Raw genomic sequence first — 25,031 nt, forward strand, 5'->3', positions numbered from 1 at the left:
AAGGACTCGCTACATTACAGCAATTCCTTGTTCCGGCCCTTCAGCTTCACCTCAAGAACCTGGTGGCAGAGGAGTTCAGGGCCCTGGTCTCAGGTTGCTGTTGCTAAATGCCAGGTCTGTTGTGAATAAGGCTACCCTCGTCCGGGACTTGATATTAGATGAGGGGGCAGACCTGGCATGTATAACTGAAACCTGGCTGGGCCAAGAGAGAGGAGTTCCCCTCTCAGAAATGTGCCCAGATGGGTTTTGGATGCTTCACCAACCATGAAACCAGAGAAGGGGTGGGGAGTAGCAATGGTTGTCCGGGAGTCGTTAGTTCCTCACAGGATCCCTGCCCCGGAGATTGTGGGGTGTGAGTCCCTTCTCTTGAAGTTGGACCTAGGGGTTCAAGTGGGCTTGTTCTTGACGTACCTACCTCCCAGCTGCGTCACAACAGCCCTGCCTGCGCTGCTGGAGTCAGTAGCCGGGTTGGCGGTGGAATTCCCCAGACTAATGGTGCTGGGGGACTTTAATCTACCGTCTCTTGGCGAACACTTTGAAGGAGCGCAGGACTTCATGGTCTCCATGACAACCATGGACTTGACCCAAATAGTTCAGGGCCCAACTCATAGAGCGGGACACACACTCGACCTCGTATTTCTTTCAGGGCAGTGGAGACGTGATCTGGAATTAAGGGGAATAGAGATCTCGCCCTTGTCATGGTCAGATCACTCCTCACTGAGGCTTGATTTCAGGACACTACTCCCCCACTGCAGGGAGGTAGAGCCGATTAAGTGGTTCTGCCCCAGGTGCCTGATGGACCTGGAGGGATTTCAGAGGGAGCTTGGAGAGATACCTGACTCCCTTGCCCGCAACCCGACCAAATCCTTAGTCGCTGCTTGGAATGCTGCGGCAACTGAGGCACTAGATCGGATTGCGCCTTTGAGGCCTCTCCACAGGAGTGGATCCAGGAGGGCACCTTGGTTTACCGAGGAACTCCGGGAGATGAAGCACCAAAAGAGACGCCTAGAGCAACGTTGGAGGTCTAGTAACTCTGAATCTGATCGAACACTACTAAGAGCCTTTATTAGGACTTATTTAGTGGCGATACGGGCGGCAAAATGCACTCATTTTTCCACTCTTATTGCGTCTGCGGAATCTCGCCCAGCTGTCCTGTTCAGGGTGACCCGCTCCCTCCTGAAATGTGATGGGGTGGGGGAACCCCTGCAGGGAAGAGCTCAGGAATTTCTTCAGTTTCTCTCGGACAAAATCACTCAGTTTCGGACAGACCTAGACTTCGCTTGGGCAATACCAGCCGAGGTGCCGAGGGCAAGTCCAAGTCGGTTTTCCTGGGATGAGTTCGATTTTGTCACCCCAGAGGAAGTGGACAAGGCCATGGGAGCGATGAGCGCCTCCACCTGTTTACTGGACCCGTGCCCCTCCTGGCTGGTTTCGACCAGCAGGGAGGTGACACGCGGCTGGCTCCAGGTGATCACCAACGCTTCTTTGCAGGAGGGGTCTTTTCCGCAACCATTAAAGGAAGCGGTGGTGAGGCCCCTCCTCAAGAAGCCTTCCCTGGATCCAGCCGTCCTGAAAAACTACCATCCTGAAAAACTACCGCCCTTTGGGGAAGGTTGTTGAGAAGGTGGTGGCGCTTCAGCTCCGTCGGACCTTGAATGAAGCGGATTATCTGGACGCCTTTCAGTCTGGTTTCAGGCCTGGGTACAGCACAGAAACTGCTTTGGTCGCTCTGACCGATGATCTCTGGCAGGCTAGGGATAGAGGGCACTCCTCTATCCTGGTGCTTCTTGACCTCTCAGTGGCTTTCGATACCATCGACCATGGTATCCTTCTGCGACGTCTGGAGGAGGTGGGAGTGAGAGGCACCCTCAATTGTGGGGTGCCGCAGGGTTCGGTCATGTCCCCCCTCCTATTCAACATCTACATGAAACCGCTGGGTGAGATCATATGACTGCACAGGATAAAGTACCATCAATACGCAGATGATACGCAACTGTATCTATCTGCCCCGTGCCAACTCAGTGTAGCGGCGGACGTGATGTGCCGATGCCTGGAAGCTGTCAGGATCTGGATGGGGGTAAACAAACTTGTACACAAACCCGACAAGACAGAGTGGTTGTGGATGCTGCCCCCAAAGGACAGTTCAGACAGTCCATCCTTGATCCTGGGGGTGAAAACTTACACCCCTCACAGAGGGCTCGCAATTTGGGGGTCCTCCTGGATCCACAGCTGACACTGGAACACCACTTGTCGGCTGTGACCAGGGGGGCCTTTGCCCAGGTTCGCCTGGTGCATCAATGCGGCCCTATTTGGATCGGGGTGCACTTCAAACAGTCACTCACGCCCTTGTCACCTCAAGTCTGGATTATTGCAATGCGCTTTACATGGGGCTACCCCTGAAAAGCGTTCAGATACTACAGCTAGTCCAGAATGCAGCCGTGCGAGCGATATTGGATGTACCAAGATACACCCATATTACATGTATCCTCCGCAAGCTGCACTGGCTGCCAATTCGTCTCCGGATGCAATTCAAGGTGTTGGTCATTACCTTTAAAGCCCTACATGGCTCAGGACCAGCGTATTTGCGAGACCGCCTACTGCCGCATACCTCCCAACGGCCGATAAGATCCCACAGGGTGGGCCTCCTTAGGACGCCGTCAGCCGGACAGTGTCAGCTGGCGGGGCCTCGGAGGAGGGCCTTCTCTGTGGCCGCTCCGACCCTGTGGAATCAGCTACCCCCAGAGGTCCGGACCTCGCCCACCCTCATGGCCTTCAGAAAAGCTGTTAAAACCTGGCTGTTCCGGCAGGCCTGGGGCTGTTGACCTTATTATGTAGGGTCCAGCCCCAATTTGAATGTATGCGTGTTGGGGAATTTTAATCTTTATTTTTATTTTGTTTGTTTTTCTTTTCTTGTTCTGTGTAAGCCGCCCGGAGTCCTCCGGGATTGGGCGGCCTATAAATCTAATAAATTAAATTAAATTAAATTAATTATAACTCACTTAACAACGGTCTTGTGTAGCAGTGGAAATGTTGGGCTCAATTGTGATTGTACCTTGAGGACTACCTATATTCTAGGAGGGGCTGGAAAATATTTTTGCCCACATATTGGGGCCATTAGCATAGGTAGTATAAGAAAACAGTTTTATTAGGTTTAGCTTGCTTTATTTTCCTTATGGGAATTATTTTTCTTTTCTGCCATCCATTAGGATTAGGCCAGGTTAGCAATATTTTTAAATAAATACATAGACCAGCATTATAAAATCTTGGACCATCAGACATGGGACGGAGTTCTTCACAGCTCTGCCTTGAATTCTGAAGTTTGGATCTAGCTGAAATAGACAAACAGACCCACTAAGCCTGGTTCCCAAATCCTGATAAGCTGTGATGTGTTTAATTTGATTTAGGATTCAAATGCCGTTGAGTTATTGGCTGAGCTCACAAATCTTGCGTAAATGTAATTTTTTTCACTAATGTTTTCTTCACCAAGTCATAAAGGATATATGTTCACATATGTTGCTAAATCCTAATAGAGGGATTCATACATTTCTCTCTGCAACAACCAAATCTCATCAGGGCTTAGCATGAGGTATGAATGCAGCAATGGACCATGGCTTGTTTCAGTCAAAGCTTGTTGAACAAATCCTGGTGACATGATATAAAGACACAAGTCCCGATAAACAAACTGCAGTTACTGAAGTTATACATTATACTGAGGCAGCCCTAACAATTGGCACCAAGGCTTATGCAAGCAGTTTTCCCTTGCGTGTGAGCCAAGTGTCTGTGTATGTACAGCCTGTGCAGAGGCAGGTGGAGATGACTATATTGAGCAGCTTGTTAAACAAAAGATGTGGCTGCATTAATAACTCAAAGACAGGTGTATTCTTCTTGCTCCCATGTGTTGCAAAGTACCTCCTCTGGAGGCTTAGCAGAGATAGACACAATTTTGCAATATGGAAATGAAATCTCTGGCACAATCCGCATAGCATGCTCTAACAACCTCTGCAGTTTTAAAGGCATACGGTTTTTGGAAAAAAAAATTTCCATCTCTGTTTTTCATCTAGATCTTACATAATGCACCCAGAGTCCCTTGTGATTGAAAATACTGTATTTTTCGGAGTATAAGACGGACCGGAGTATAAGGCGCAGCAAGGTTTTGAAGAGGAAAATTTTAAAAAAAGTTTTTGCACCCCCCCTCCCAAAAGGCATGAATAGCCTTTAGGGAGCTTGCAGAGTGCTCCCGGGGAGTGGCAAAAACAAGCAAAAACAGCCAGTTTTTCGTTAAAAAGAGGGCATGGATAGCCTGTAGGAAGCTTGTAGGGTGCTCCTGGGAGCTAGGGGTGGTGGTGATAGAATTGAGCAAAAACCAGGCCATTTTTTACTCATTTCTGCCTTCCCCAGTCCGCAGAGGAGCTCTCTAAAAGCTTCCTAGAGGCTATGCACGGCCATTTTGGTGAAGGGGGCGGGGTTTCGGGAGGCAAAAAATGCTGTATTCAGTGTATAGGACACACCTAGATTTTCAGCCTCTTTTTTGAGGGTAAAAGGCGCGTCTTAAACTCCGAAAAATACGGTACCTCCTGTGATAGGAACAATTAAATGGTTAAACAAGTGAAAGGAAAAGGGAAATGCTTATAGATGCCAAGGCTGCGATCTGCATCAGGAGAGTTAAAGCACAACTTTCCAGAAGGACAGCCCACTGCAAAAGATGATGGAGTTCCTGCATCCTGTAGCTGCAGATCAGTGTGGCTTGTTCCTCTCCTGGCAAAAAAAAATATCAAGATGTAGGACGTAAGAGCAGCAAGCTGTTAATAGCATGAATGAGCCCAATGTCTACCTTTGTTGCTCTTGCCTTTATTGCACTCACACACACGCCAAAAGACCCTCAAACCTAGCCTAATGCTTTCCCACTTTTGCTGTGGCCAAAGATGCTCCCCACTCTGCTTCCTGCAGTGCAGAGGCCATCCTCCTGAACCCCTCCAAAAATTGTCCCGTTCATTGTCTTATACCATCTTGGCTCAGCCCTGTCAGTTAAAAAGCCAAGAACGGTGAACACTATTGTAACTCCTCTACCCATTTGCAGTATCTGTAATATACAACCAACATAATAGGTAACGGTAAAGGTTCCCCTTGCATATACGTGCTAGTCGTTCCCGACTCTAGGGGACGGTGCTCATCTCTGTTTCAACGCCAAAGAGCCAGCACTGTCTGAAGATGTCTCCGTGGTCATGTGACTGGAGGCACACATATCACTGTTACTTTCCCACCAAAGATGGTTCCTATTTTTCTACTTGCATTTTTACATGCTTTTGAACTGGTAGGTTGGCAGAAGCTGGGACAAGTAATGTGAGCTCACTCAGTTACGCGGCACTAGGTATTCGAACCACCGAACTGCCAACCTTTTTGATTGACAAGCTCAGCATCTTAGCCACTGAGCCACCACATCCCAACCAACATAATAGTGGCATATAAAAATCTCAGAGTTTTGCAATCAGCAGACTGACCTTGAATTGAGGAAACATAATAAATGGCCTTTCAGTGCTCTGGCAACACTCGTGGGGATTTTCAGCTATACAGGAAACCATTCCTGACCTTTATTCTGCCACAGTTATATATTCTTTGGAGGGGAAAAGCTGTCTCAGAAAATAGGGCATATAATATGTGTTTGAGCTGCTGATTTGCGTGCTGTAAAGCTTATTTCCCTTCTTGCAGAGTTATGGCGCAGAGGACAATCGGACACTTGGAATTCCTGGGGAGGACCTTGAAGGCGTCTACACGGCGAGAGCATTTGTAGGATGGTACAATGGCTTGCCGGAGAACAGAAATGTAAGAATGTTAGTGTCGTCCCTCTTCCATCTCTTAAAGGTTGCCACCTGCTCAAGCATCCATGGGAGGGACCTGCAGTTGGAAAAGAACACATAGATACCAAATTAAATCCAGAATGGTTGATGACTGTGAACCTGTTTGCATGTCTTCAAGAAGGTATTATCCCTCTCTTTCATGTGAAATGAGAAGGCCAGAAGAGAAGCTCTGGGGTTAGAGAAAAAAATAGAGATGCTTGTAGGAATGTTTGCCATCAGGTGTGGAACATGGGCACTGCAGCTTTTACAGTGGACATGATTATGCTTTTGCCAAGCAACTTCATTTGTGAATAGTTGTCAATGTAACAATAATGGAAGCTGCTGAGCAGTTTTGGCCCTTCAGTGCTCTTCAAATAAGTAGTATTGGCATAATAAACTCAGAAATGTCTGGGAAGGGGTATTTCCTTATTAAACAGCGCAGCCCACATACTTTTCTCTAGGAAGACGTGATAAATATGAAGGGAAAATAGCCTTGTTCTTGTAACTTTTCCTTGTTTTGCAATGCTCTTTCCCTGCAAGATTAATTTTGAAAGTAGAAATATTTTCCCGTATGTTCCGTGTGATTGCACAGAATCTGTAGCATGGTGCATCTTAAAGGATATGGAAGAGCTTTCAGCATTTCAAGCCAGTCGTGAAATTATAAGGAAAAAATTCTGGTGGCTTGTTGCCTTGGATGAAAACTGGGAATGAGCAACTGATTTTCAGGCTGTAAAGCAATTTCCCTTCTTCGTGCAGTGTGTTATGGCACTGAGGACAATCGGGCCCTTTAGCATTCCTGGGGAGGTATGAGATGAAGGATTACTGTGAAAGATCTCTTTGTTGTTTTAGCTGAAGCCAGACTTGAACAGTGAGACAGCGGTCATCCTAGGTCATGGGAATGTGGCATTGGACATTGCACGGATTCTCCTATCGCCTCTTGAGATTCTTCGGGTAAGTTGTGAACGAGTCCCGGAGTGTTACATGATGGTGGGGAGCTAAACAGTGAGGTTTACTATCGACCTGCCAGAAAATAACCTTTCAGGGAATGAAGGGTTGTGGTTCAAAGACCCATCTGACTGCAGCCATCCTGGAGTCTTGCATTTCAGGTGACCACTTGTCTGTTTTATTGAAGGGGAGGGGAGTTCACCTTGCATCTCCTGCTGTAGGAGTGGGGTTGCTGCATGTGAATCATTCTTCCAAAATCCTCTAGGACCATGATGGTGAATCTATGGCACACGTGCCACAGGCGGCACGCATAGCCCTCTCTGCGAGCACACCAGCCATTGCCCCAGCCCAGCTTCACTGGGCATGTGTGTGTGCGCACCTCCTGCCGGCCATCTGGTCTTTAGGTCTCTGCCATGCATGCGCGGGATGCACGCATGCATCCAGGGGACACGTGCATGCATGTGTGGGGTGTATGCCCCCCCCCCATTCCTCATTTTGGGCCTGGAAGGCCTCTTGCGCCAACCTGGAAGACAAAATGAGGCATGGGGGCACCACATGAGGGCTCCCCCCTGCATCCTGTTTTGGGCTTGGAAGGCCTTCTGCACCAACCTGGAAGCCAAAACGGGGTGGGGAGTGCTGCATGAGGCCCCTCTGTGCCTGGAAGGCCTTCTGCACCAACCTGGAAGCCAAAAATGGGCGAGGGGAGGATTCCACGTGCATGCGTTGGGGCAGGCGCGTATTGCATTGTGGGTGTGGGCTTTCAGCTCGTGACGACAAAAAGGTTAGCCATTACTACTCTAGAATAAGACTTGCGGTTTGCTTCTTACTCTACTGCCTTCCCTTCTTTAGGGGCATGACTCTCTCCTCTTTCCCTGCTTTTCCTCGGCCTCTCTGCTTTCTTTGCCTTAAGGTGGTGGAGCAATTTTTGTTTCTCTTTTTCCCTCTGATGCTAGAATTCTTGAGAGTAGTGAACAGTTTCTGGCTCTAGGAAACGCCACCATGAACTTCCAAGTTTCTTATACCTTCTTCAAGTAAAAGGGGGCAAAACTGCAAACCTAAGGCCAGATTGATCCTCCACCTTTGCCTGTTTCTCCCCAGACCTGAGGGTGCTTTCTCTTAGACTTTGCAGGCAGAAAATACAATGAAGTGATTCCCTCAAAGTTTTAGATATATCTTTTTACTGAGACTTTAAAATGTTGGTTTTAAGCCTGCTTTATGTACATTGCTAGCTGCTTGAATTCTTTTTAAAACAGGAAAATGAGATTAAAATATTGGTAATAAATGCATGGTGTTCAATGTACAGTTATTTGCAGGTGTTAATGCCTTTTTTCCCATATTAATAACTAATACCCATCAGTATTGCATCTCCCCCTTCCTGCTCTCTCCTTTTCACCAGTTTCCCTTTCCATCACAGTGTTGATGTGTTGTCAACAGATGCAGCATTGTGAAAAATTGCTCGAAAAAATGCATGCTGTCGTTCCATTACTGTGGCATTAACCTGAGAGAAGGTCTTTGCGTTGAGTGCAATTCATTTGAGCAGATGGCTGTTCGTTCCATGTTGCCTGCCCTAATCTACGTTCCTCCCTCCCTCTAGAAAACTGACATCACTGAAGAGTCCTTCTCTGCCTTGGCCAGCAGTAAAGTCAGACGGGTGTATCTTATTGGCAGAAGGGGTCCCCTCCAGGTGGCTTTCACCATAAAGGTAAAAGAAAGAAGGAGGAAGGGTAGTTCACTAACAGGTCTTGACGTCCAGTAAGGTTGTTCATTCTACAAAGACCAGTTCACACTAAGACAGAAATTTGTAAGAAGGGGCCACTGAAAGCCCACCCAACTTCAAAGTGTTATCCTGAAGCCCCCCGTAAAACTGCTGCTGACTGATACCGTAATTAACAATACAAACATTGTGAAATACTTAGGGAAATAAGCACATGCATCAGAGGTGAAATGCTTCTGGTTTGCACCGGTTCGCCTGAACTGGTAGTAAAAAAATACTAAAAAAAAGTTTTTGAAAAAGTTCCAACGATCGCACATCACACATCGCCGATCTTCGGAACTTTTTTTTTTTTAACTTTGTAAGCATTTTTTTTACTACAGGTTCTCCAGAAACGCAGGGTGGTGGTGGTCTGTTTTTGCTCCTAGCACGCTTCCCAAAAATGGGGGGTGAGGGGTGTTGAGAAAGAGGAGAGGAAAGGAAAGGAAAGGAAAGGGAGGGAAAAAGGAGAGGAAGGAAGGACTACAAACCTGACACTAGATGCAGCTTCAGAGGATAATCCAGGGCTGGAAGGGACCTGGAGGACATCTAGTCCAAACCTGCTCCAGTAGGACATTGTTAAAGTAAGTTTCTGTCTTTTGTTCCCCCAGTTACATGACTACATAACCACGTCCACATAGTCACATTACCCTACCAAGCCACACCCACCAAACCGGTAGTAAAAAAATTAGATTTCACCACTGACATGCATGTATATCAGCCCAACAAGATAGACCAAACTAAAAAATACATACAGTTCAGATCTACATTTATTGTATAGTGATAGATTCTGCAAGTCTGAATGTGTTCCCCCACGACCACTTTATTTTTGTGTGCACTAGGAAGAGGTTTTTTCATATTACTTTCTTACTGAGCTCAAGATCCTCTTATCTAACTGTTGCACTGATAGCAGCTCTTCCTCCTGTTTGTTCGAGGTCCTTCCCTATACCTTCTGCAATATATAACTATTAATTATTTTCACTTAATTGTTTTTTAAAAAAATATTTATTAAATTTATATGCCACCCAACTCCCTGCCTAAAGCTACTCTCTTTGGTTCTGTTTCCTCTCTCTTTGGGGAGGTGTAGCAGCGTACCAGTCAAGGGACAAAAGAAGCATCTACATCGTGGCCCCTGTTAAGATCAGTCATTGACTACGCTTTGGGAATTGAAGTAGCCCCATCATATTGGATGCTCAAGCAGGAAGTGAATGTACTGCTCAGAATCTAATGAATTTAGTTCATGGTTCTGAAGGAGGAAAGGATGCCCAAGATTCACCTCATACTTGTTGATGTGGTAGGAGTGCACTGTTCTTCTCAGGGTTGCTCATGGCATCTATGCAGGGGCAGGTTCTGGATTCTTCTACTGTTGGTTCGTTCAGGGATGTGCTTCTGGCTCGTGCATGCTTTATGCTGGCCTAGTAAAAAAACAGTAGTAAAAAAACAAGATGGCGGCACCTACAGCGCCTCCAATAGAACCAGTTGGGGTTCATGGGTGGCCGAGTTACTACCTACTTGGCCGAACCGGGCCAAACCAGTAGGAACCCACTTCTGCATCTGTGCATCAGCTCACCTGATTGAAATGGTATGATGGAGGCCTACTATGTGTATCATCTTACTTTGTTTTTAAATATCTTATTTTGCTTTTAAAGTTCTGGTTGTAGCTGCAAGGGTTAAGCAGAGTTAGGAAACAATCTGGGTGGGTCTTCTGAGCTTTAAACCATTGGCTGTTGTTTCAGGATTCAATCTGTGTGTATTGGGTGTATTCCAACAATAATGTTGCAGGATCCAATCTGGGGCACGTATACTCACCTTCGTTCACCAGAATTAGGAAAACTTTAGATCCAGGCATGCTATAATAAGGAGATTTTTCTTTTATTCTCAATTATCCCTGCCCAGGTGACATTATCTAGCCAGGTTTGGCTGGTTTTGGAAAACTAAACCTATCACCCTCTCTGTGTCAATGTCACTCTCCATGCATCACCTACCCTTTTGCCTTGTGTTTCTGTCTCTGAAACCTTCAGGAGCTGCGGGAAATGATCAACCTACCCAGTGTTAGACCTTTCCTGGATCCTGCAGATTTCAGAGATCTTGGGGATGCCATTAAAGGTGAGGATCAGCTAAATATCTGTTGATAAAAGTAGCATAAACTAACAGACGAATACCTGGTGTCAGCTAAATCTTCAGTCCTTGCTTAACAACAGTAATTGGAACTGGAATTTTCATCACTAAGCAATGCAACTGTAAACTGTAACATTACATAACTGCATCACTTAGTGGTAGCAATCCCAACAGGCCCTGTTCTTCTTGTTAATCGTGGATTGTGCGCAGGGGTGAAATTCAGAAGCTTCTGACAGGTTCTGGAGAACCAGTAGCGAAAATTTTGAGTAGTTGGAAAACCGGAAAATCCCACCTCTGGCTGGCCCCAGAGTGGGGTGGGAATGGAGATTTTGCAGTATCCTTCCCCAGCCATGCCCACAGAACCAGTAGTAAAAAAATTGAATTTCACCACTGAATGTGGATCATTAAGTGAGCACCTCCTCACAACTTCCTGCTAACTTTCCACAAGTAAAGTCAATGGGAGAGCTGGCAGGAAGTTTCAAATCCTAGGGGGTGCTGGGTGAAGGAGGGTGTGCAGGCTCGGGAGGGAGGGATTGCCATATGCAGGGGTACCTGCTGTGGGTATATGCATGTTCTACAGATCCTGGACCTCATAAACCATAGCCATATTACTCAAGAGAAAAAGTCATGTTGGTGCGAGCGATTTAGAGCAGGGATCTCCAACATTGGCAACTGTAAGCCTGGCGAACGTCAACTCCCAGCAAAGCTGGCTGGGGAATTCTGGGAGTTGAAGTCCGCCAGGCTTAAAATTGCCAAGGTTGGAAATCCTTGATTTAGAAGATCAACTTGCAACCTTCCCTGCTGGCTTCCCTGTTGACTTTGATTGTGGAAAGCCAGTAGGTAAGGTTGTAAATGGCAATCAGATGACTGGGATACTACAGTTGTCATAAATGCAAGCCAATTGCCAAGCACCCAGATTGTGATGGGTGGAAGACCAGTTGTAAGTACCACTCATTCAGTACCATCATAACTTTGGACAGTCAGTAAATGAGTGGTTGTTAATAAAGACCCATGGTCCCAAAACCATTCCCTTTAATTATATTCTCTAAATGGAAGTTTTTGTTCAAAAGCTAGGTGGAGTTTTCTTTTTCCATCAATTGGGTTGTTATCATCTGGATTGTTTTCGCTAACATCATATTTTTATTCACAATTGTTATATTGCATGTAAAATGCCAGGAAGGTTTCAAAGACAGGATTGAAAGACAAATAAATTGCAATAAATTATCTACAAGGGTTTTAGGCTTTCCTAACTGAGATTGGTATGGTAGATGGCTTAGCCCAACACATCTGAAGTAGGCCAGGTTATGGAACAGGACATTATTTCATAACCAAAGAATCAGGTTGTTAAAGTAATACTTAAAAAGACACAATATTGACACAATTATTGTGGACAATTTTTAAAACTAGCCATCATACAATTTTTCCCCCTGTTTACAAGTGTTTTATTTCCATTTCATTCCATACAATCACATGTATACTGTACATAACCGGGGCATATAACATTGAATAATAAACACCGCCCTCGCTTTTATAGACAATACCCCCCACAATACAAACCCAATATACCACCTTGACCCACCATACACCCTCTTTCACCCCCCTCCAACTTTCATTCTTCCTTCCTACCTACCCCTCTACTTCCTACTTCCCCTCCCCCTCTATCGCTCCTCTCTCTTACATTCCCTCCCTTCCTTCTCCTCCTACCTCTGATCCTCTCTCCCACCCTCTCCACCCCTCCTTCTTCTTTCACTCTACTCCTCCCTTCGGTGTACCTCTATTGTCTGCCACTATGTTCAGCTTGTCCTATTTTTACACTAACCTTGAAAAGCCACAGTATACAAGTGCAATCATGTACTTTAAAATCTAACACATATTATGTTTCCCCCCTCCCCCTAGAACCCCACCTCCCTTCCCTCCCCCCGACTTCCCAGAGCCCGTACACGGTATAACTTTTTAGCAAACACAGTCTAAAATGTCTTAAAACAAAGCAGAGAAAAGATCAATAAAATCTCTACATTGAACTCAGCTTCTTACTGTTACCCAAACTTTAAACAATTTAAGTTGTTACTAATCTTAAGCATAGGCTATCTGGAGTTTCTTAGTCCCATATTTGCTTTGTGTATAATCAATCCATTTTTTCCAGTCTCGTTTATATCTCTCGTTTGAATGTTCTTTAAGATATGCTGAAATTTTTGCCATTTCGGCTAAGTTTATAACTTTCAAAGTCCATTCTTGAGTTGTAGGCAAGTCTTTCTTCTTCCAGTATTGCGCCACCAACAGTCTTGCCGCCGTTATTAAGTACAGAACCAAGTTAATCTCTACCGCTATAAAATCAGTACATATACCTAGTAAAAACAACTGAGGGGTGAACTTTATCTTTCTTTTGAAGATATTTTGCAGGATCCACCATATTTTTGTCCAAAATGCCTTAACCTTACGACATGTCCACCATATATGAAAATATGTAGCGTCAAGAGAACCACATCTCCAGCATTTAGGCTGTACATTCGGATACATAGAAGCAAGCTTTTTGGGATCTAAATGCCATCTATAAAACATCTTATAAAAATTTTCTCTCAGATTTTGTGCTTGTGTAAATTTCACATTTCTTACCCATATTCTTTCCCATGTGTCCAGCATTATTGGTTCCTCAATATTCTGAGCCCATTTTATCATACAGTCTTTAATCAGTTCCGTTTCAGAATCCATCTATATTAATACATTATATATCCTCTTTATATGCATTAAGCTTTGATCTCCTATTTGTTTAAACAGATTATCCTCAACTTTTACAAAGCCAATTTTTTTATCTATTTTCCACCTAGCCTGTAATTGGCCATACTGAAACCACGTTTGAACTACCTTCTCCTCTTTAAGTACCTCTAAAGATTTTAATTGTAACACCCCCCTTTCTGAAGTAAGAAGTTGTCTATAAGTGGTTCTATCGTGTTTTTGTTCTATATTCATATTTTGAATTGCATGTCTAGGAACTGCCCACATGGGCAACTTATCGTTTAATTTGTGTTGATATTTTTTCCAGACCCGCAATAAAGCATTTCTTAAAATATGATTTTTAAAATTCTTATCCAATTTTTTGTTAAATAACAAATAAGCATGCCAACCATATACCAAATCATGTCCCTCGATATTCAATATTTTATCATTGGTTAAATGGGTCCAGTCACTAATTGCAGATAATGCCACTGTATCATAATATAATTTTAAGTTGGGTAGTTTCAATCCTCCTCTTTCACGTACATCTTGCATTATTTTCATCTTTACCCTTGGCTTCTTTCCTGCCCATACAAATTTGTTTCATAAAATATTTTATTCAATTTTCACATTCCATTTGCAATCATTTATATACAGGGTATTTACTATATAAAAAAAAAGAAAAAAAAGAAAAACAAAGAAAAAGGGAATAAAACGAACAAGTAAAGAGAAAACACAACTCATCATTCACAACCCCACCCTTGCATCCTCCATACACCCCATCTACCCCCTCCAACTTTCCTTTCTCCCTCTAACACTCCCCTCCTACTTCCCTTTCCCCTCAATCCTTCCTTCTCCCCTTACTCCCCGGACACCCTCCTTACCTTCCCCTTACTCCTTCCTTACTCCTCCCTCTTCTTTCCTCCCATACAAATTTGTTGATACCCTTCTGCCATTCTAAAAGATTCGCATCTCTTTTGAGTATTGGTAACATTTGAAAAAGAAATAAACATTTTGGTAAGATGTTCATTTTCACTGCTGCTATCCTACCCAGCAAAGATAAATGCAGTTTCTCCCACCTTTTCATCTCCGTCTGTATACTATGCCAAAGTGGTTCATAATTATGCTTATATAATTTCCCATTTGAAGTTAAAATATTAACTCCAAGATATTTGACTTTTTTAACTACCTCACATCCTAACATCACTCCTAATTCTTCCTTTTGTTTAGTATTCATATTTATAGCTAATATTTTAGTTTTTCCTAAATTTATTTTAAAGCCAGAGACTTGACCATATTGATTAATCATATTCATTAAGACCGTACTGGATTCCTGCGGTTGTTCCAATATTATAACCAAATCATCCGCAAAGGGGCGGACTCTATATTCTTGCTGTCTGATCTTAATCCCTTTTAGACCATCCAAGCCCCGTATCTTATTCAACAATACTTCCAAAGTTATAATGAACAATAGTGGGGACAAAGGACAGCCCTGTCTTGTACCTTTTTCGATTTGAAAGGAATCTGTTAAACTTCCATTGACTATGATTTGGGCTGTTTGCTGCTGATATATTGCACCAATTGACCGTAAAAAGCCATCTCCTATCTGCATTTTTTGCAATATCTTCAACAGGAATTGCCAATTAACTCGATCAATGGAGTTACGCCATCATACGATTTTGATCAGTTACAAAATGTTAGCCTTTACACTTTGTACTTCTACCCTGTCTCATAGCAGGAGTTTAAAGAATAGCCAGTGAGGAGCAGAGAGAGACACCAGGAAGAGATGCAAACAGGGCCTTATACTGTATTTTTCAGAGTATAAGAGGCACCGGAGTATAAGACACACCAAGGTTTTGAATAGGCAAATTTTTTTTAAAAGTAGGTAGGTAGATAGGGGGATAGAGAGGGAGAGAAAGAGAGAGAAATATAGTAGGGAGGGAAGGAGAGAGAGAGAGTAGTTAGGTAGCTAGGTAGATAAAGGGATAGAGAGAGAGAGAGAAAGAGAAAGAGAGAGAAATTCGGTAGGTAAGTAGGGAGGGAGTGTGTGTAGGTAGGTAGTTAGGTTGGTAGGTAGGTAGGTAGAGGGATAGAGAGAGAGAAAGAGAGAGAGAAATACAGTAGATAGGTAGGGAGAGAGAGAGAGAGTAGGTAGGTAGGTAGATGTTTCCAGGTATATTTATCCATGTGCTGGAGAAGGAAATCGCTGACAATTTGCAGCACCTAAGACTTTGTTTCTGCTGGCACAGCATTTGATCAGTGTAATTCTCATCAATCAGTTAAAGAGCTTTCCAAAAGGGGGGGGGGAGGTTGTGCACTCTGCAAACCTCCCAAAATTGGCCCGTTTTTTGCTAAAACGGGCCCGGTTTTTTTTTCATAAAAAAGGCATGAATAGCCTGGGGGAGGGGGGGCTTGCAGAGTGCTCTTGGGGGTGCGGGGAACCAAAAATGAGCAAAAAAGGCCCATTTTTCGCAAAATATTAGTCAAAATATTAGTCAAAAATTTGCATGAATAGCCTTATGGAGGCTTATAGAGTGTTGCTGGGGGCTAGGGGGGGGCAAAAAATGGCCCGTTTCTTGCTCATTTCTGCCCTCCCCAGCCCCCGGGAGCCCTCTGAAAGCCTCCTTAAGGGTATTCACATTCATTTTGGTGAAGGGGCGGGGCTTCAGGAGGCAAAAAATGCTATATTTGGTGTATAAGACATACCCAGATTTTCGGCCTCTTTTTTGAGGCAAAAAGGTGTGCCATACTCCGAAAAATCCGGTAGGCGCTTACAGATGTGGAAATGGTTAAGGAGACAGATGGAAGGAAGGACATGCTTCCTCTTGTCCAAGTGACTGGAAATTCAATCCATAGATTTGCTTCCTTGCTTAAAATTAAATGGAGTGGGGAATAAAATCTACTCATTGCTTAAGGCAGAGATATCTCCATACATCAATCCGGGGGAAGAGTAAAATTGTCTGGCAATCTCGTCAAAGTAGTCTCCTGTCATACAGTGTATTTGGGCCTACATTTGTCACCCCAGAGCTATAGCATGAGGAGAAACAAATCCCCCCAAACTCTGAAGACACAAAGAGTAGCTAGGTTTCCATGAATGAAGCAATTTGGATTAAGTGAATTATGGTAAGGTTCTGTAGGCTTCCTGAAGTTGCTGAACCACAAATCCCAGAATCCTCCTCTACCAACCATTTATCATGGAGTCACTAGGTGTTATTATTGGACAACATTTGAGAGTAAAGGTTTTCCACCCTAATGTGGTTTTGATTTTCTCCTCAACTGTGCTTGAACAAATCAGCAGGAAACTCAGATGTGTCATCCAGATGGGAAATTACTAATGTTTTGAGTTAATTCAGCAGCCAGGGCTTTGAATAAGTTGGTTGTTTTATAATTTATAATTTGGCCAATGTGATCCAGGCCAAATGAAAGCAATTATAATTTAGTCATTGGGTGTAATGATTGATGCCAGAAAAAAGCTCATTTTGTCAATATCTGGGAATATTGAAGATTCCATGTGAATTGTTACAAAGGGACAGATTTGTACAGCAACCATTTTTAGAAATGGTTTAACGTCCTGTGTTTTTTAGTGAGCCAGATGTATCTCCTAGTTTCCCCTCATTTTCCATCAGAACATCTCTTGTAATAATAATAAACTGCCACCTGTGTTGCCTGGTTGAATTGCAGTGTTTTGAACATGCAGTGTGCTTTGTAACCTTGGGAGAGAGCTGGGACCATTCCCTGTCTGGGGTTTCTCCACAAAGAGCAGGTTTTCTGCAAATTGAATTGGGGGTGGGGGAGGTGAGGATCAGAGGGAAAAAAGCAGAAAAGTGACAAAAAGTGCAGGTGTACAATGTAAATTAGAACAAACTGTAGATGGAAGATGGAAAAAAGGTGCGTCTTATACTCTGAAAAATCCGGTAGGCACTTACAGATGTGAAAATGGTCAAGGAGACAGATGGAAGGAAGGACATGTTTCCTTTTGTCCAAGTGACTGGAAATTCAATCCATAGATTTGCTTCCTTGCTTAAAATTAAATGGAGTGGGGAATAAAATCTACTCATTGCTTAAGGCAGAGATATCTCCATACATCAGATATCTCCATACAATGTAAATTAGAACAAACTGTAGATGTAATGCTTTTTTCAGCAGGGTTAGGTAAATTCTAAGCTTAAATTTCTGTATCAGCACTGAGCTGTTCTAAATTGCCTTTCTTCTTACATCAGTACAATTTGTGCTAATTTATTTCTCCGAATTTCTAATTTCAAAAGCCAGGCCTCTTCTCTTTGCTTTACATGTAATAACCTAAGGAAGAATCTTTATGTGGACTCAATGGTTACGTTCTCTGCCGGTGATGAATTGTCAGTTTACATGTCTTTGACTGAGAGAGGGTAATCTGGGATTTTTTTTTCACCACACCACCTCAGTGGACTTTATTCATGGTGACCACTCACTTTTGTATTCTGGGTACATCATTTAGCATGCATTTGTCGTCTTAAATAATTGCTGCCTAATGGAAGTAATTTTTACTTCCTAATGGAATTAATTTTCTTCTCCTTTTCATACATCCCCAATTACAAAATAGGCAGGAATGAGCCATAAACATGGCCATTTTTGCTCCTTTCTGTAAATGTCCTCACAACATAGCACACATTAGCCCTACCTTTCTACTAGCATTTGTTTGTCTTGAAACGCTTCCACTCATTTTTCTACCTTTAGTACATATTTTGTCAAGATATGCAAATTCATAATTTTTGCCATACACCTTGCAATTGCTCATCAATTTTTCCCTGTCAAACACAACTACTTTGATTGTATGTTAATACGTCAATTTTTAGATCCATGCTCTTCATTGCCTCATCCAACCTATCCAACATTCACCACAATTCATACAGGTTCTCAGTCGAGAACACGGAATCTTCTGCCTGTAAATGCACACAGTCACATTGCCAGTCAACCCAGCTCTAACTTCACCACAAGTATTCCTTTTTTAAAAAAATAAAAACCCCACAATTTCATTAAATTTCAAAAATAAAAAAGTTAAAATACAAAATTGCAACACAAAGTGGGTGGAGGAGGACAACCAGAAAAGTTTAAAAAGTGACATACAAACACACACCAAAAATAACATAGGAAAAGAAAGGGAGTGAGGGAGTGAGAGAAAGGAAATGAAAATCAGTGTCAGACCTGCCTCAGCTTGAACCTCTAAGTAAGAACGAACCTTAACTCCATTTGTTGAGAAAGATATAGTTTACATGAAGTCAAGTGATCCAGTAATGGATCGCCAGAACTCCTCATATCTAATTTTCCCCTCTCTTAGTTGCCTCCCATCACTGGCCTCCATACATTTCCGCTCCAAGCTGCTTGGCCTGGAAGCCCATCTTAGAGAATTACAGTGAAGTTTTGTTTCGCTAGAAGCATCCCCCTTCGTAAGCACACACACACAAACCCTCTTGAGTTCATGGCTGCTGATACTGAATGGTTACGTTGTGAGGGGGCAGTCTTTTTTCAGGTTATTCTGTTCAGCATCACTCACACAGTGGTAAACTCTGCCTCCTGGAAAACCCCTTGTTTCCCAATACTTTTTAAATTTTCAGACATCCCAAGACCAAAGAAACGCCTGATGGAGCTGATGACCAAGACAGCTTTGGAAGAACCACCTGAGGAAGTGGGTGGCCGCTGGGCTTCAGCATCCAGAGAGTGGAGATTGAAGTTTCTGCGCAGTCCAGTGGAAGTGTTACCCACCATGGATGGCAAAAGAGCAAGAGCGATCCAGTTAGCTGTCAACAGGTTGGAAGTACGATCTCAAACATTTTCTGGGCCTTCAGCCCTCTTAACTTTTGCCTTGTCCTTAATTTATCCCTTTAAGGTTGGCAACAACCTTCACACTGACATCTTTTTAGCAATAAATTAAATATAGTTTTATTTTCCCACTCTAATTAGAAGTATCAGGGTAACTGCCTGCACTCTGCATAAAAGGGAGGCTCTCCGGAAGCCACTATATGTGTCTCCAAGGATTCATGTTCTGTGTAGCATTGTGGGAATAACTCTTTCTGTTTGTTTTGCATTTATAGGAGGGTGTCCTGATAATAAAGCTCCCAACATCTAGGAGGAGAATTAGCTAAGAACTGATTTGCAACTATTTTTTGTTAGACTCCATAGCATCTTAAGGTGGGCTCCCATTCCATTCACTGTTGTGGCCTGCCAGCGGCCAGAGCTGGCAGCAGATTCAGACAGTGAGGAGGTTGGGAAGGAACATGGGCCGGTCCTGGAGTCTGGGGAGGGCTCTAATGAGGGCTCTGTGTCAGAGGGGGCGGGGGGGGGGGGGCAGAGCAGCATGCCAGTCATCAGCTGCCTTCAGAGTCCAGACATCAGTGAGGCAGACGAACAGCTGGAGCCTGTTCCCAGTGTGCACATGCCCAGAGTTGCCAGACGAAGGAACAGGCTAAAGAACAGGGGTCGACTTGGGAGTAAGGCCACAAGTGGACGATGAATGGCCGCTCCCAGAGGAAACAAAAGAGGAACAAAAGGGGAGGGGAGTTTGCAGGAGACAATTAGTTTGCTAAATTGGTAGTGACTCTCCTTAGACTCCTTGCTAAGTTTTGCAGATATCAGCCTGTCAGCTCTCCAAGCCAGATAAGGTCTGTGACTGTAAATCCTTCCTTGAAAGACTTTGCTGTATGTGAATGAGCAGAATTCATAGTAAATTAATAAAAGGAGTTTTTGTCAGGACAAGGAGTTTGCTTCATGGGCCCGGGAAGCCTGGGTCAGAACATTCACACTTCCTTGAATGCTATTTAAACAAGGGAATTACCTGATCGTGGTTTATAGGATGGTCACCCTAACATTGTCCTTCTCCGTTTTCCCCCCATTTCTGGGCTGTTCAGGGAGCAGGAGATGCCATGAAAGCAGTTCCCACTGGAGAAATTGAGGAATTAAGGTCTGGCCTGATTTTTAGCAGCATTGGATACAAAAGCCTTCCAATAGATCCTGCAGTGCCCTTTGACAGCAAGCGAGGTGTTATTCCCAACAATTCAGGCAGAGTTCTTGGGGCACCAGGTGAGTAGAACTCGTGCTGTGCCAGGTAGTAGAAATTGGTGTGATAAAGACAATGGGGAATCAGAGAGTTCGGCTACAAGGCTGAACGATGAATGGCCAGCGTGTATTATTGGGACTCAGATACACACCTATGCTATCCACTAAAGAAGAAGAAGAATTTAGTCTTTCCAGACCTCATCTTGTATACAGGTAGTGCAAGTATAATTGAATGATCTTCTCCCTGGCATTAGCAGGAGACTTTGAATGAATGTACCACAAGAAGTTACCTGACCATTGTTTGGATCTGTTCAAAATAAAGCACTGGGTCTCAATTGCCTGGTTGGTCGTTATGTTTTCCAGGGCTCTATTGCAGTGGCTGGGTAAAGAGGGGACCCACAGGTGTAATCATCACAACTATGAATGACAGCTTTGACACAGCCCAGTCTGTGCTAGAAGATCTGCAGTCCGGTGTCTTGCAGCTCTCCAGTGGCAAGGAAGGCTTTGATTTAGTGAGCCACATCCTTCAATCCCGAGGTGTGTATGCAACATATTTTGCAATTACCTCTTAGTCTCACTAATATCCTGCTTTCCAATCTTTTTCTTACGTATTTATTCAATTTTTATCTTCAAAGATAAAATACAAAACAAAGAGAAAGAGAAAACAAACTAACAAACATCTGACACCACCAACAACAAAAAATGTGTAGAAAAAAATATGGATATTGAATACATCATTGATAACTAATATTAAACATAAAAAATCCACCCCCCTGAATGCTGACAAAATACAACAAAAAACTGATGTATTCTCCTCCCCTCACATAACAGGCTGCAAAGAGTTATAAACTTTCCCATCTATACTTTTAAAAAAAATATATTACATAAACAGATGTCCCTTATATGGAAAACTAATAGTCTAGTAATTGAATCAATCCAATGTCTGTTCACTATATGCATGTAAAAAAAACCACCAGTCAACAGGTAAAAAGTAAAACTAATCTTCAAAATCCCTCTGTTAACCATTTGTTATTGTATATAACATGTAGAAAGTCCACAAATCTTTCACTCTCTTATAAATGTGTCGAACTCATTGTTTCTAATCAAAGCATCTAATTTTGCCTTCTCTGCCAATTCAGTTAATTTTAAAATCCACACTTCAACAGCCGGCATCCCCTTTTCCTTCCAATGCTTAGCATAAACAATCCCGTTTTCCAATCTTGTCAACTTTAAGGTGTGTGGATGTCAACTCCCAGAATCCCCCAGCCAAGGTTGGGAAACCTTGTTCTAATGCACAGTTGAAGAATCTGTGGCCAGCAGAATGCTACTAAAATAAACCATTAAGTGATGGTGGTGTTAGTTGCGAAGTCATGTCCAACCCATTGTGACCCCATGGACAATGTTCTTCCATGCCTTCCTGTCCTCTACCATTTAAGCTCATGCTGACTGCTTCGGTGACTCCATCCAGCCACCTCATTCTCTGTCGTCCCCTTCTTCTTTTGCCCTCAATCTTTCCCAGCATCAGGCTCTTCTCCAGTGAGTCCTTCCTTTTCATTAGGTGTCCAAAGTATTTCATCTTCAGGATCTGGTCTTCTAAAGAGGAGCCAGGGTTGACCACCTCTAGGGCTGACCGGTTTGATTGCCTTGCAGTCCAAAGGATTTGCAGGAGTCTTCTCCAGCACCAAAGTTCAAAGGCCTCATTTTAAGTAGCTACCATTGAGTAGCTACTTAAGAAGGCTACCATTAAGTAGCCTTCATCATTGTCTCTGCTGGTGGAAGCTCCCGAGTTTATACAACTGGAATGTGACAAGTTCCCCACTTTGTATTTGTATTCTATGATGAGTGGGAATATCTGAGCTAAGGATTGCATATTAAGGAACTGTAAACCTGAGTGGCACCACATTTGCATAGCTATCTTCAGTTCACCTTATCTAGAACCCAAATCTCTATCTTAAATGTTTTGGCAGGATCTCCTAGTGTTGTGACAAATGTCTTTGCACTTAGTCTGTGCTCACTGTAACACTTTCAGGTTGTTTACTTTGTATTGTTGAATTGATATTGAAAGAAGGAATCCACCCCCCACCCCCCCGCCCAAAGTTGTCTTGAGGAGCTTGTGTGCTTCTTGAGTCTTAGAATTGATCTCTCTGGATTTTGCCTCTTTGTCTCAAGGAAACATGCCTGCTTGAGGACACATCTTCCCAAATGTTGTCCCCAGGCTTTGCTAGTCTCTTCAGCTGCCTGTTCAGATAAAGCGGTTGGGGAAGGGGGATATCAACAGAACATTGGACAGGAATGCTATTCATGTGAGATTTTTCTAATGACATGGTATTTTTGGCTTTTTGACAGTTTCCTCCCCTGCTTTTATGTACTTATGCTTACGAAAATCTTTGCTTGAACCTCTTATGCCGAAGTTACCTCCTGAGATTGTGGGCTTCAATCTTAAATAAACATTCTAGGAATTAAGTCCCTTGCCTCTGTGGGGTTTATTTATTTCTGCAGATTTGCATAATATCCAGAGATTCGAATACCAGAGGGATGAGGGTGTCCCTCGGAGCACACAGTTGATATTGCTACTAGGTAAAAGACAACAGAAAGCGATTGGCAGTGCCAGGGACTCCTTGTCATATGACAGATTTTCCACCCAGGTCTTTATTTCCTTGCTTCCCCCCCCACCCTACATAGGAGGGCACAGAAGTGGTGTATTACTGTGAGAACTAGGTCTATATAAAGCAGCGGTTTTGATAGGCTTAGAAATGTAAGCAGATTGTCCTCCAGAGAACTCCAGGATGGATGATTTCACAGTGACATGTGAAACCTGGTAAAGGCTCAGAGGAATAGAGGAATCTCTTTTTACAATGTGTTTGCATTTGAATCAGCTTTGCTGTGGCCTTTTCCTAGTATATCTGGGAACACGTTTTAAAGCCCAACTGGGTTTTTTTTAATTGTCATTTTATTTAAATGCTTTCAATTAGTGTCTTCCCTCTAAATTGATTCAAAATGTTTAAATGAACCAAAGGCAATTTTCCCCTGACGATAGAGTGATGCTATTAGAAGAAACTTTCCAGAAACGGTTAAGTGATTTGATTTGACTAGGACTTTTGAGTCTGCTTAGTCCTTTGTGCAGAGAGTGTGTCTTTAATTCAGAATTTGATTCTGAGGAAGCCTCAGCACATCTGAGGATTTCTGAGGTAGGTGTGTGTGTGTGTGTGTGTGTGTGTTTAATTTGGATTTTGATCTGTACTTCCCCTTTCTCTGCCAATTAATAGGGGTTCACCCTGTTTCCTTTTCGGATTGGGAGAAGATTGATGCTGTTGAAGTGGCAAGAGGCAAATTGTCTGGAAAGACTCGGGAGAAAATAGTCGATCAGGAGGAAATGATAGAATTGATTGGACAATGAGACTGGACTTGCTCAGGATTATCAACACAATACTGCACAATTTAAAGGTTGCAACAGATTGTGCAATCCCCTTTCGTTACTCTACAGATATGCCACCAACATTATCTGATGGTTTTGAATGTCTACATTGGTTGAGGGTACCAAAAACTTGTTGCTGTCCAAAGCGATGGATTTCATCTATAGTCTGGTGCATTCATTGTGTTTTTTGATCTGGAAAGCTTTCCGTTACTCTGAAGATGCTCTAAGCAGCTCCCCAAAAAGAGCAGTTCTCTTTTTAGCTTGATCCCTGTAGAAAAGGGAAGGGGGAGCAGATGAAGTCTTTTAGAGTTTCATTTTCAGGGATTTATCAACTGGTGTAAGTGCCTTATCTGCTTTTGCAATGATTTGAGGTTCCTTTTATAGGCTAGAGTTGGGATTGAGAGTGGTGGTCCTGCTCTGTTTTATTCCCATCTCAACTCCACATATACAAACCAGTTGAAGAAACTTCTGGATATGATTTCCACCACAATCCCTCTTGTCACTGCATTTCTACTGGACTTTTGCCATTAGATCTGATGCCATGACAACCTTCGTAGAAGAGTCACAATTGAATTCGCACAGCATTCCACATGGGTTCGGCAGCCTTACAAAGGCTTGAAGAAAATTAAATAAATGAATACAATTTGTAGGTTGCTTTGAACATTCTGGATGTAAAGGTGACAGTCAGTGTTACTCTAGAGGAAAGGGGGAGATAAATGTGGACTTCGTAATCATGAGGATAAGTCAGAGAGGAAAGGCAATATCAGTCACTCTTCTTATTAGCTCTGGAATTCTTTCCTGCTCACATCCTGACTTAGCTCTCCTATTGTGTATTGTATAATCATTTTTAAAAATAAAACTCTTTCTCAAATGGTGAACCTGGGTCAGCAGTCTAGACTACTAGTTTGTTGCCAATCATAAATCTTTTAGTCACAACATATGCTGTTTATTCTACTGCTCTTGCAATTTAAGGAGATAGAAAATGCAGAGCTGGGCTTCACACAGTTGACTGATTCTTGACAGATTCCTGTGCACACTAATTTTTGATAAGTCCTGGGAAATCAAACGAAATGGGTTTCACATCTTTCCCCACTTCTTATTTGTCTAAAAAATGGTTCCACATCAAGAAGCAACCATTTCCATCCATTCTAGTTCAGCTACTTCTTAGTTGCAGCAATTAAGATGGAAAAACCAGGATATTTTTTATTTATTCATATTGGAAATTCAA

General features: G+C 43.1%; 1 protein-coding gene across 1 annotated transcript in view; it reads left to right on the forward strand.

The window, feature by feature from the left end:
• The window catches only part of FDXR (ferredoxin reductase), a 55,841-nt gene extending 31,160 nt beyond the window's left edge, over nucleotides 1-24,681 (forward strand). The window contains exons 5-12 of the mRNA XM_087709988.1: nucleotides 5,707-5,820; nucleotides 6,684-6,785; nucleotides 8,374-8,481; nucleotides 10,551-10,635; nucleotides 18,951-19,150; nucleotides 20,241-20,412; nucleotides 20,752-20,925; nucleotides 23,655-24,681. Of these exons, the coding sequence (XP_087566114.1) occupies nucleotides 5,707-5,820; nucleotides 6,684-6,785; nucleotides 8,374-8,481; nucleotides 10,551-10,635; nucleotides 18,951-19,150; nucleotides 20,241-20,412; nucleotides 20,752-20,925; nucleotides 23,655-23,785 (1,086 nt within the window). The 3' untranslated portion in view covers nucleotides 23,786-24,681. The remainder of the gene's footprint in view (nucleotides 1-5,706; nucleotides 5,821-6,683; nucleotides 6,786-8,373; nucleotides 8,482-10,550; nucleotides 10,636-18,950; nucleotides 19,151-20,240; nucleotides 20,413-20,751; nucleotides 20,926-23,654) is intronic.
• Nucleotides 24,682-25,031: the final 350 nt, after the last annotated feature.

This window comes from Thamnophis sirtalis, unplaced genomic scaffold (assembly GCF_051295495.1).
Source record: "Thamnophis sirtalis isolate CommonGarterSnake01/CBP01778 unplaced genomic scaffold, rThaSir2_p1.2 scaffold_3, whole genome shotgun sequence".
NCBI classification, from domain to species: domain Eukaryota; kingdom Metazoa; phylum Chordata; class Lepidosauria; order Squamata; family Natricidae; genus Thamnophis; species Thamnophis sirtalis.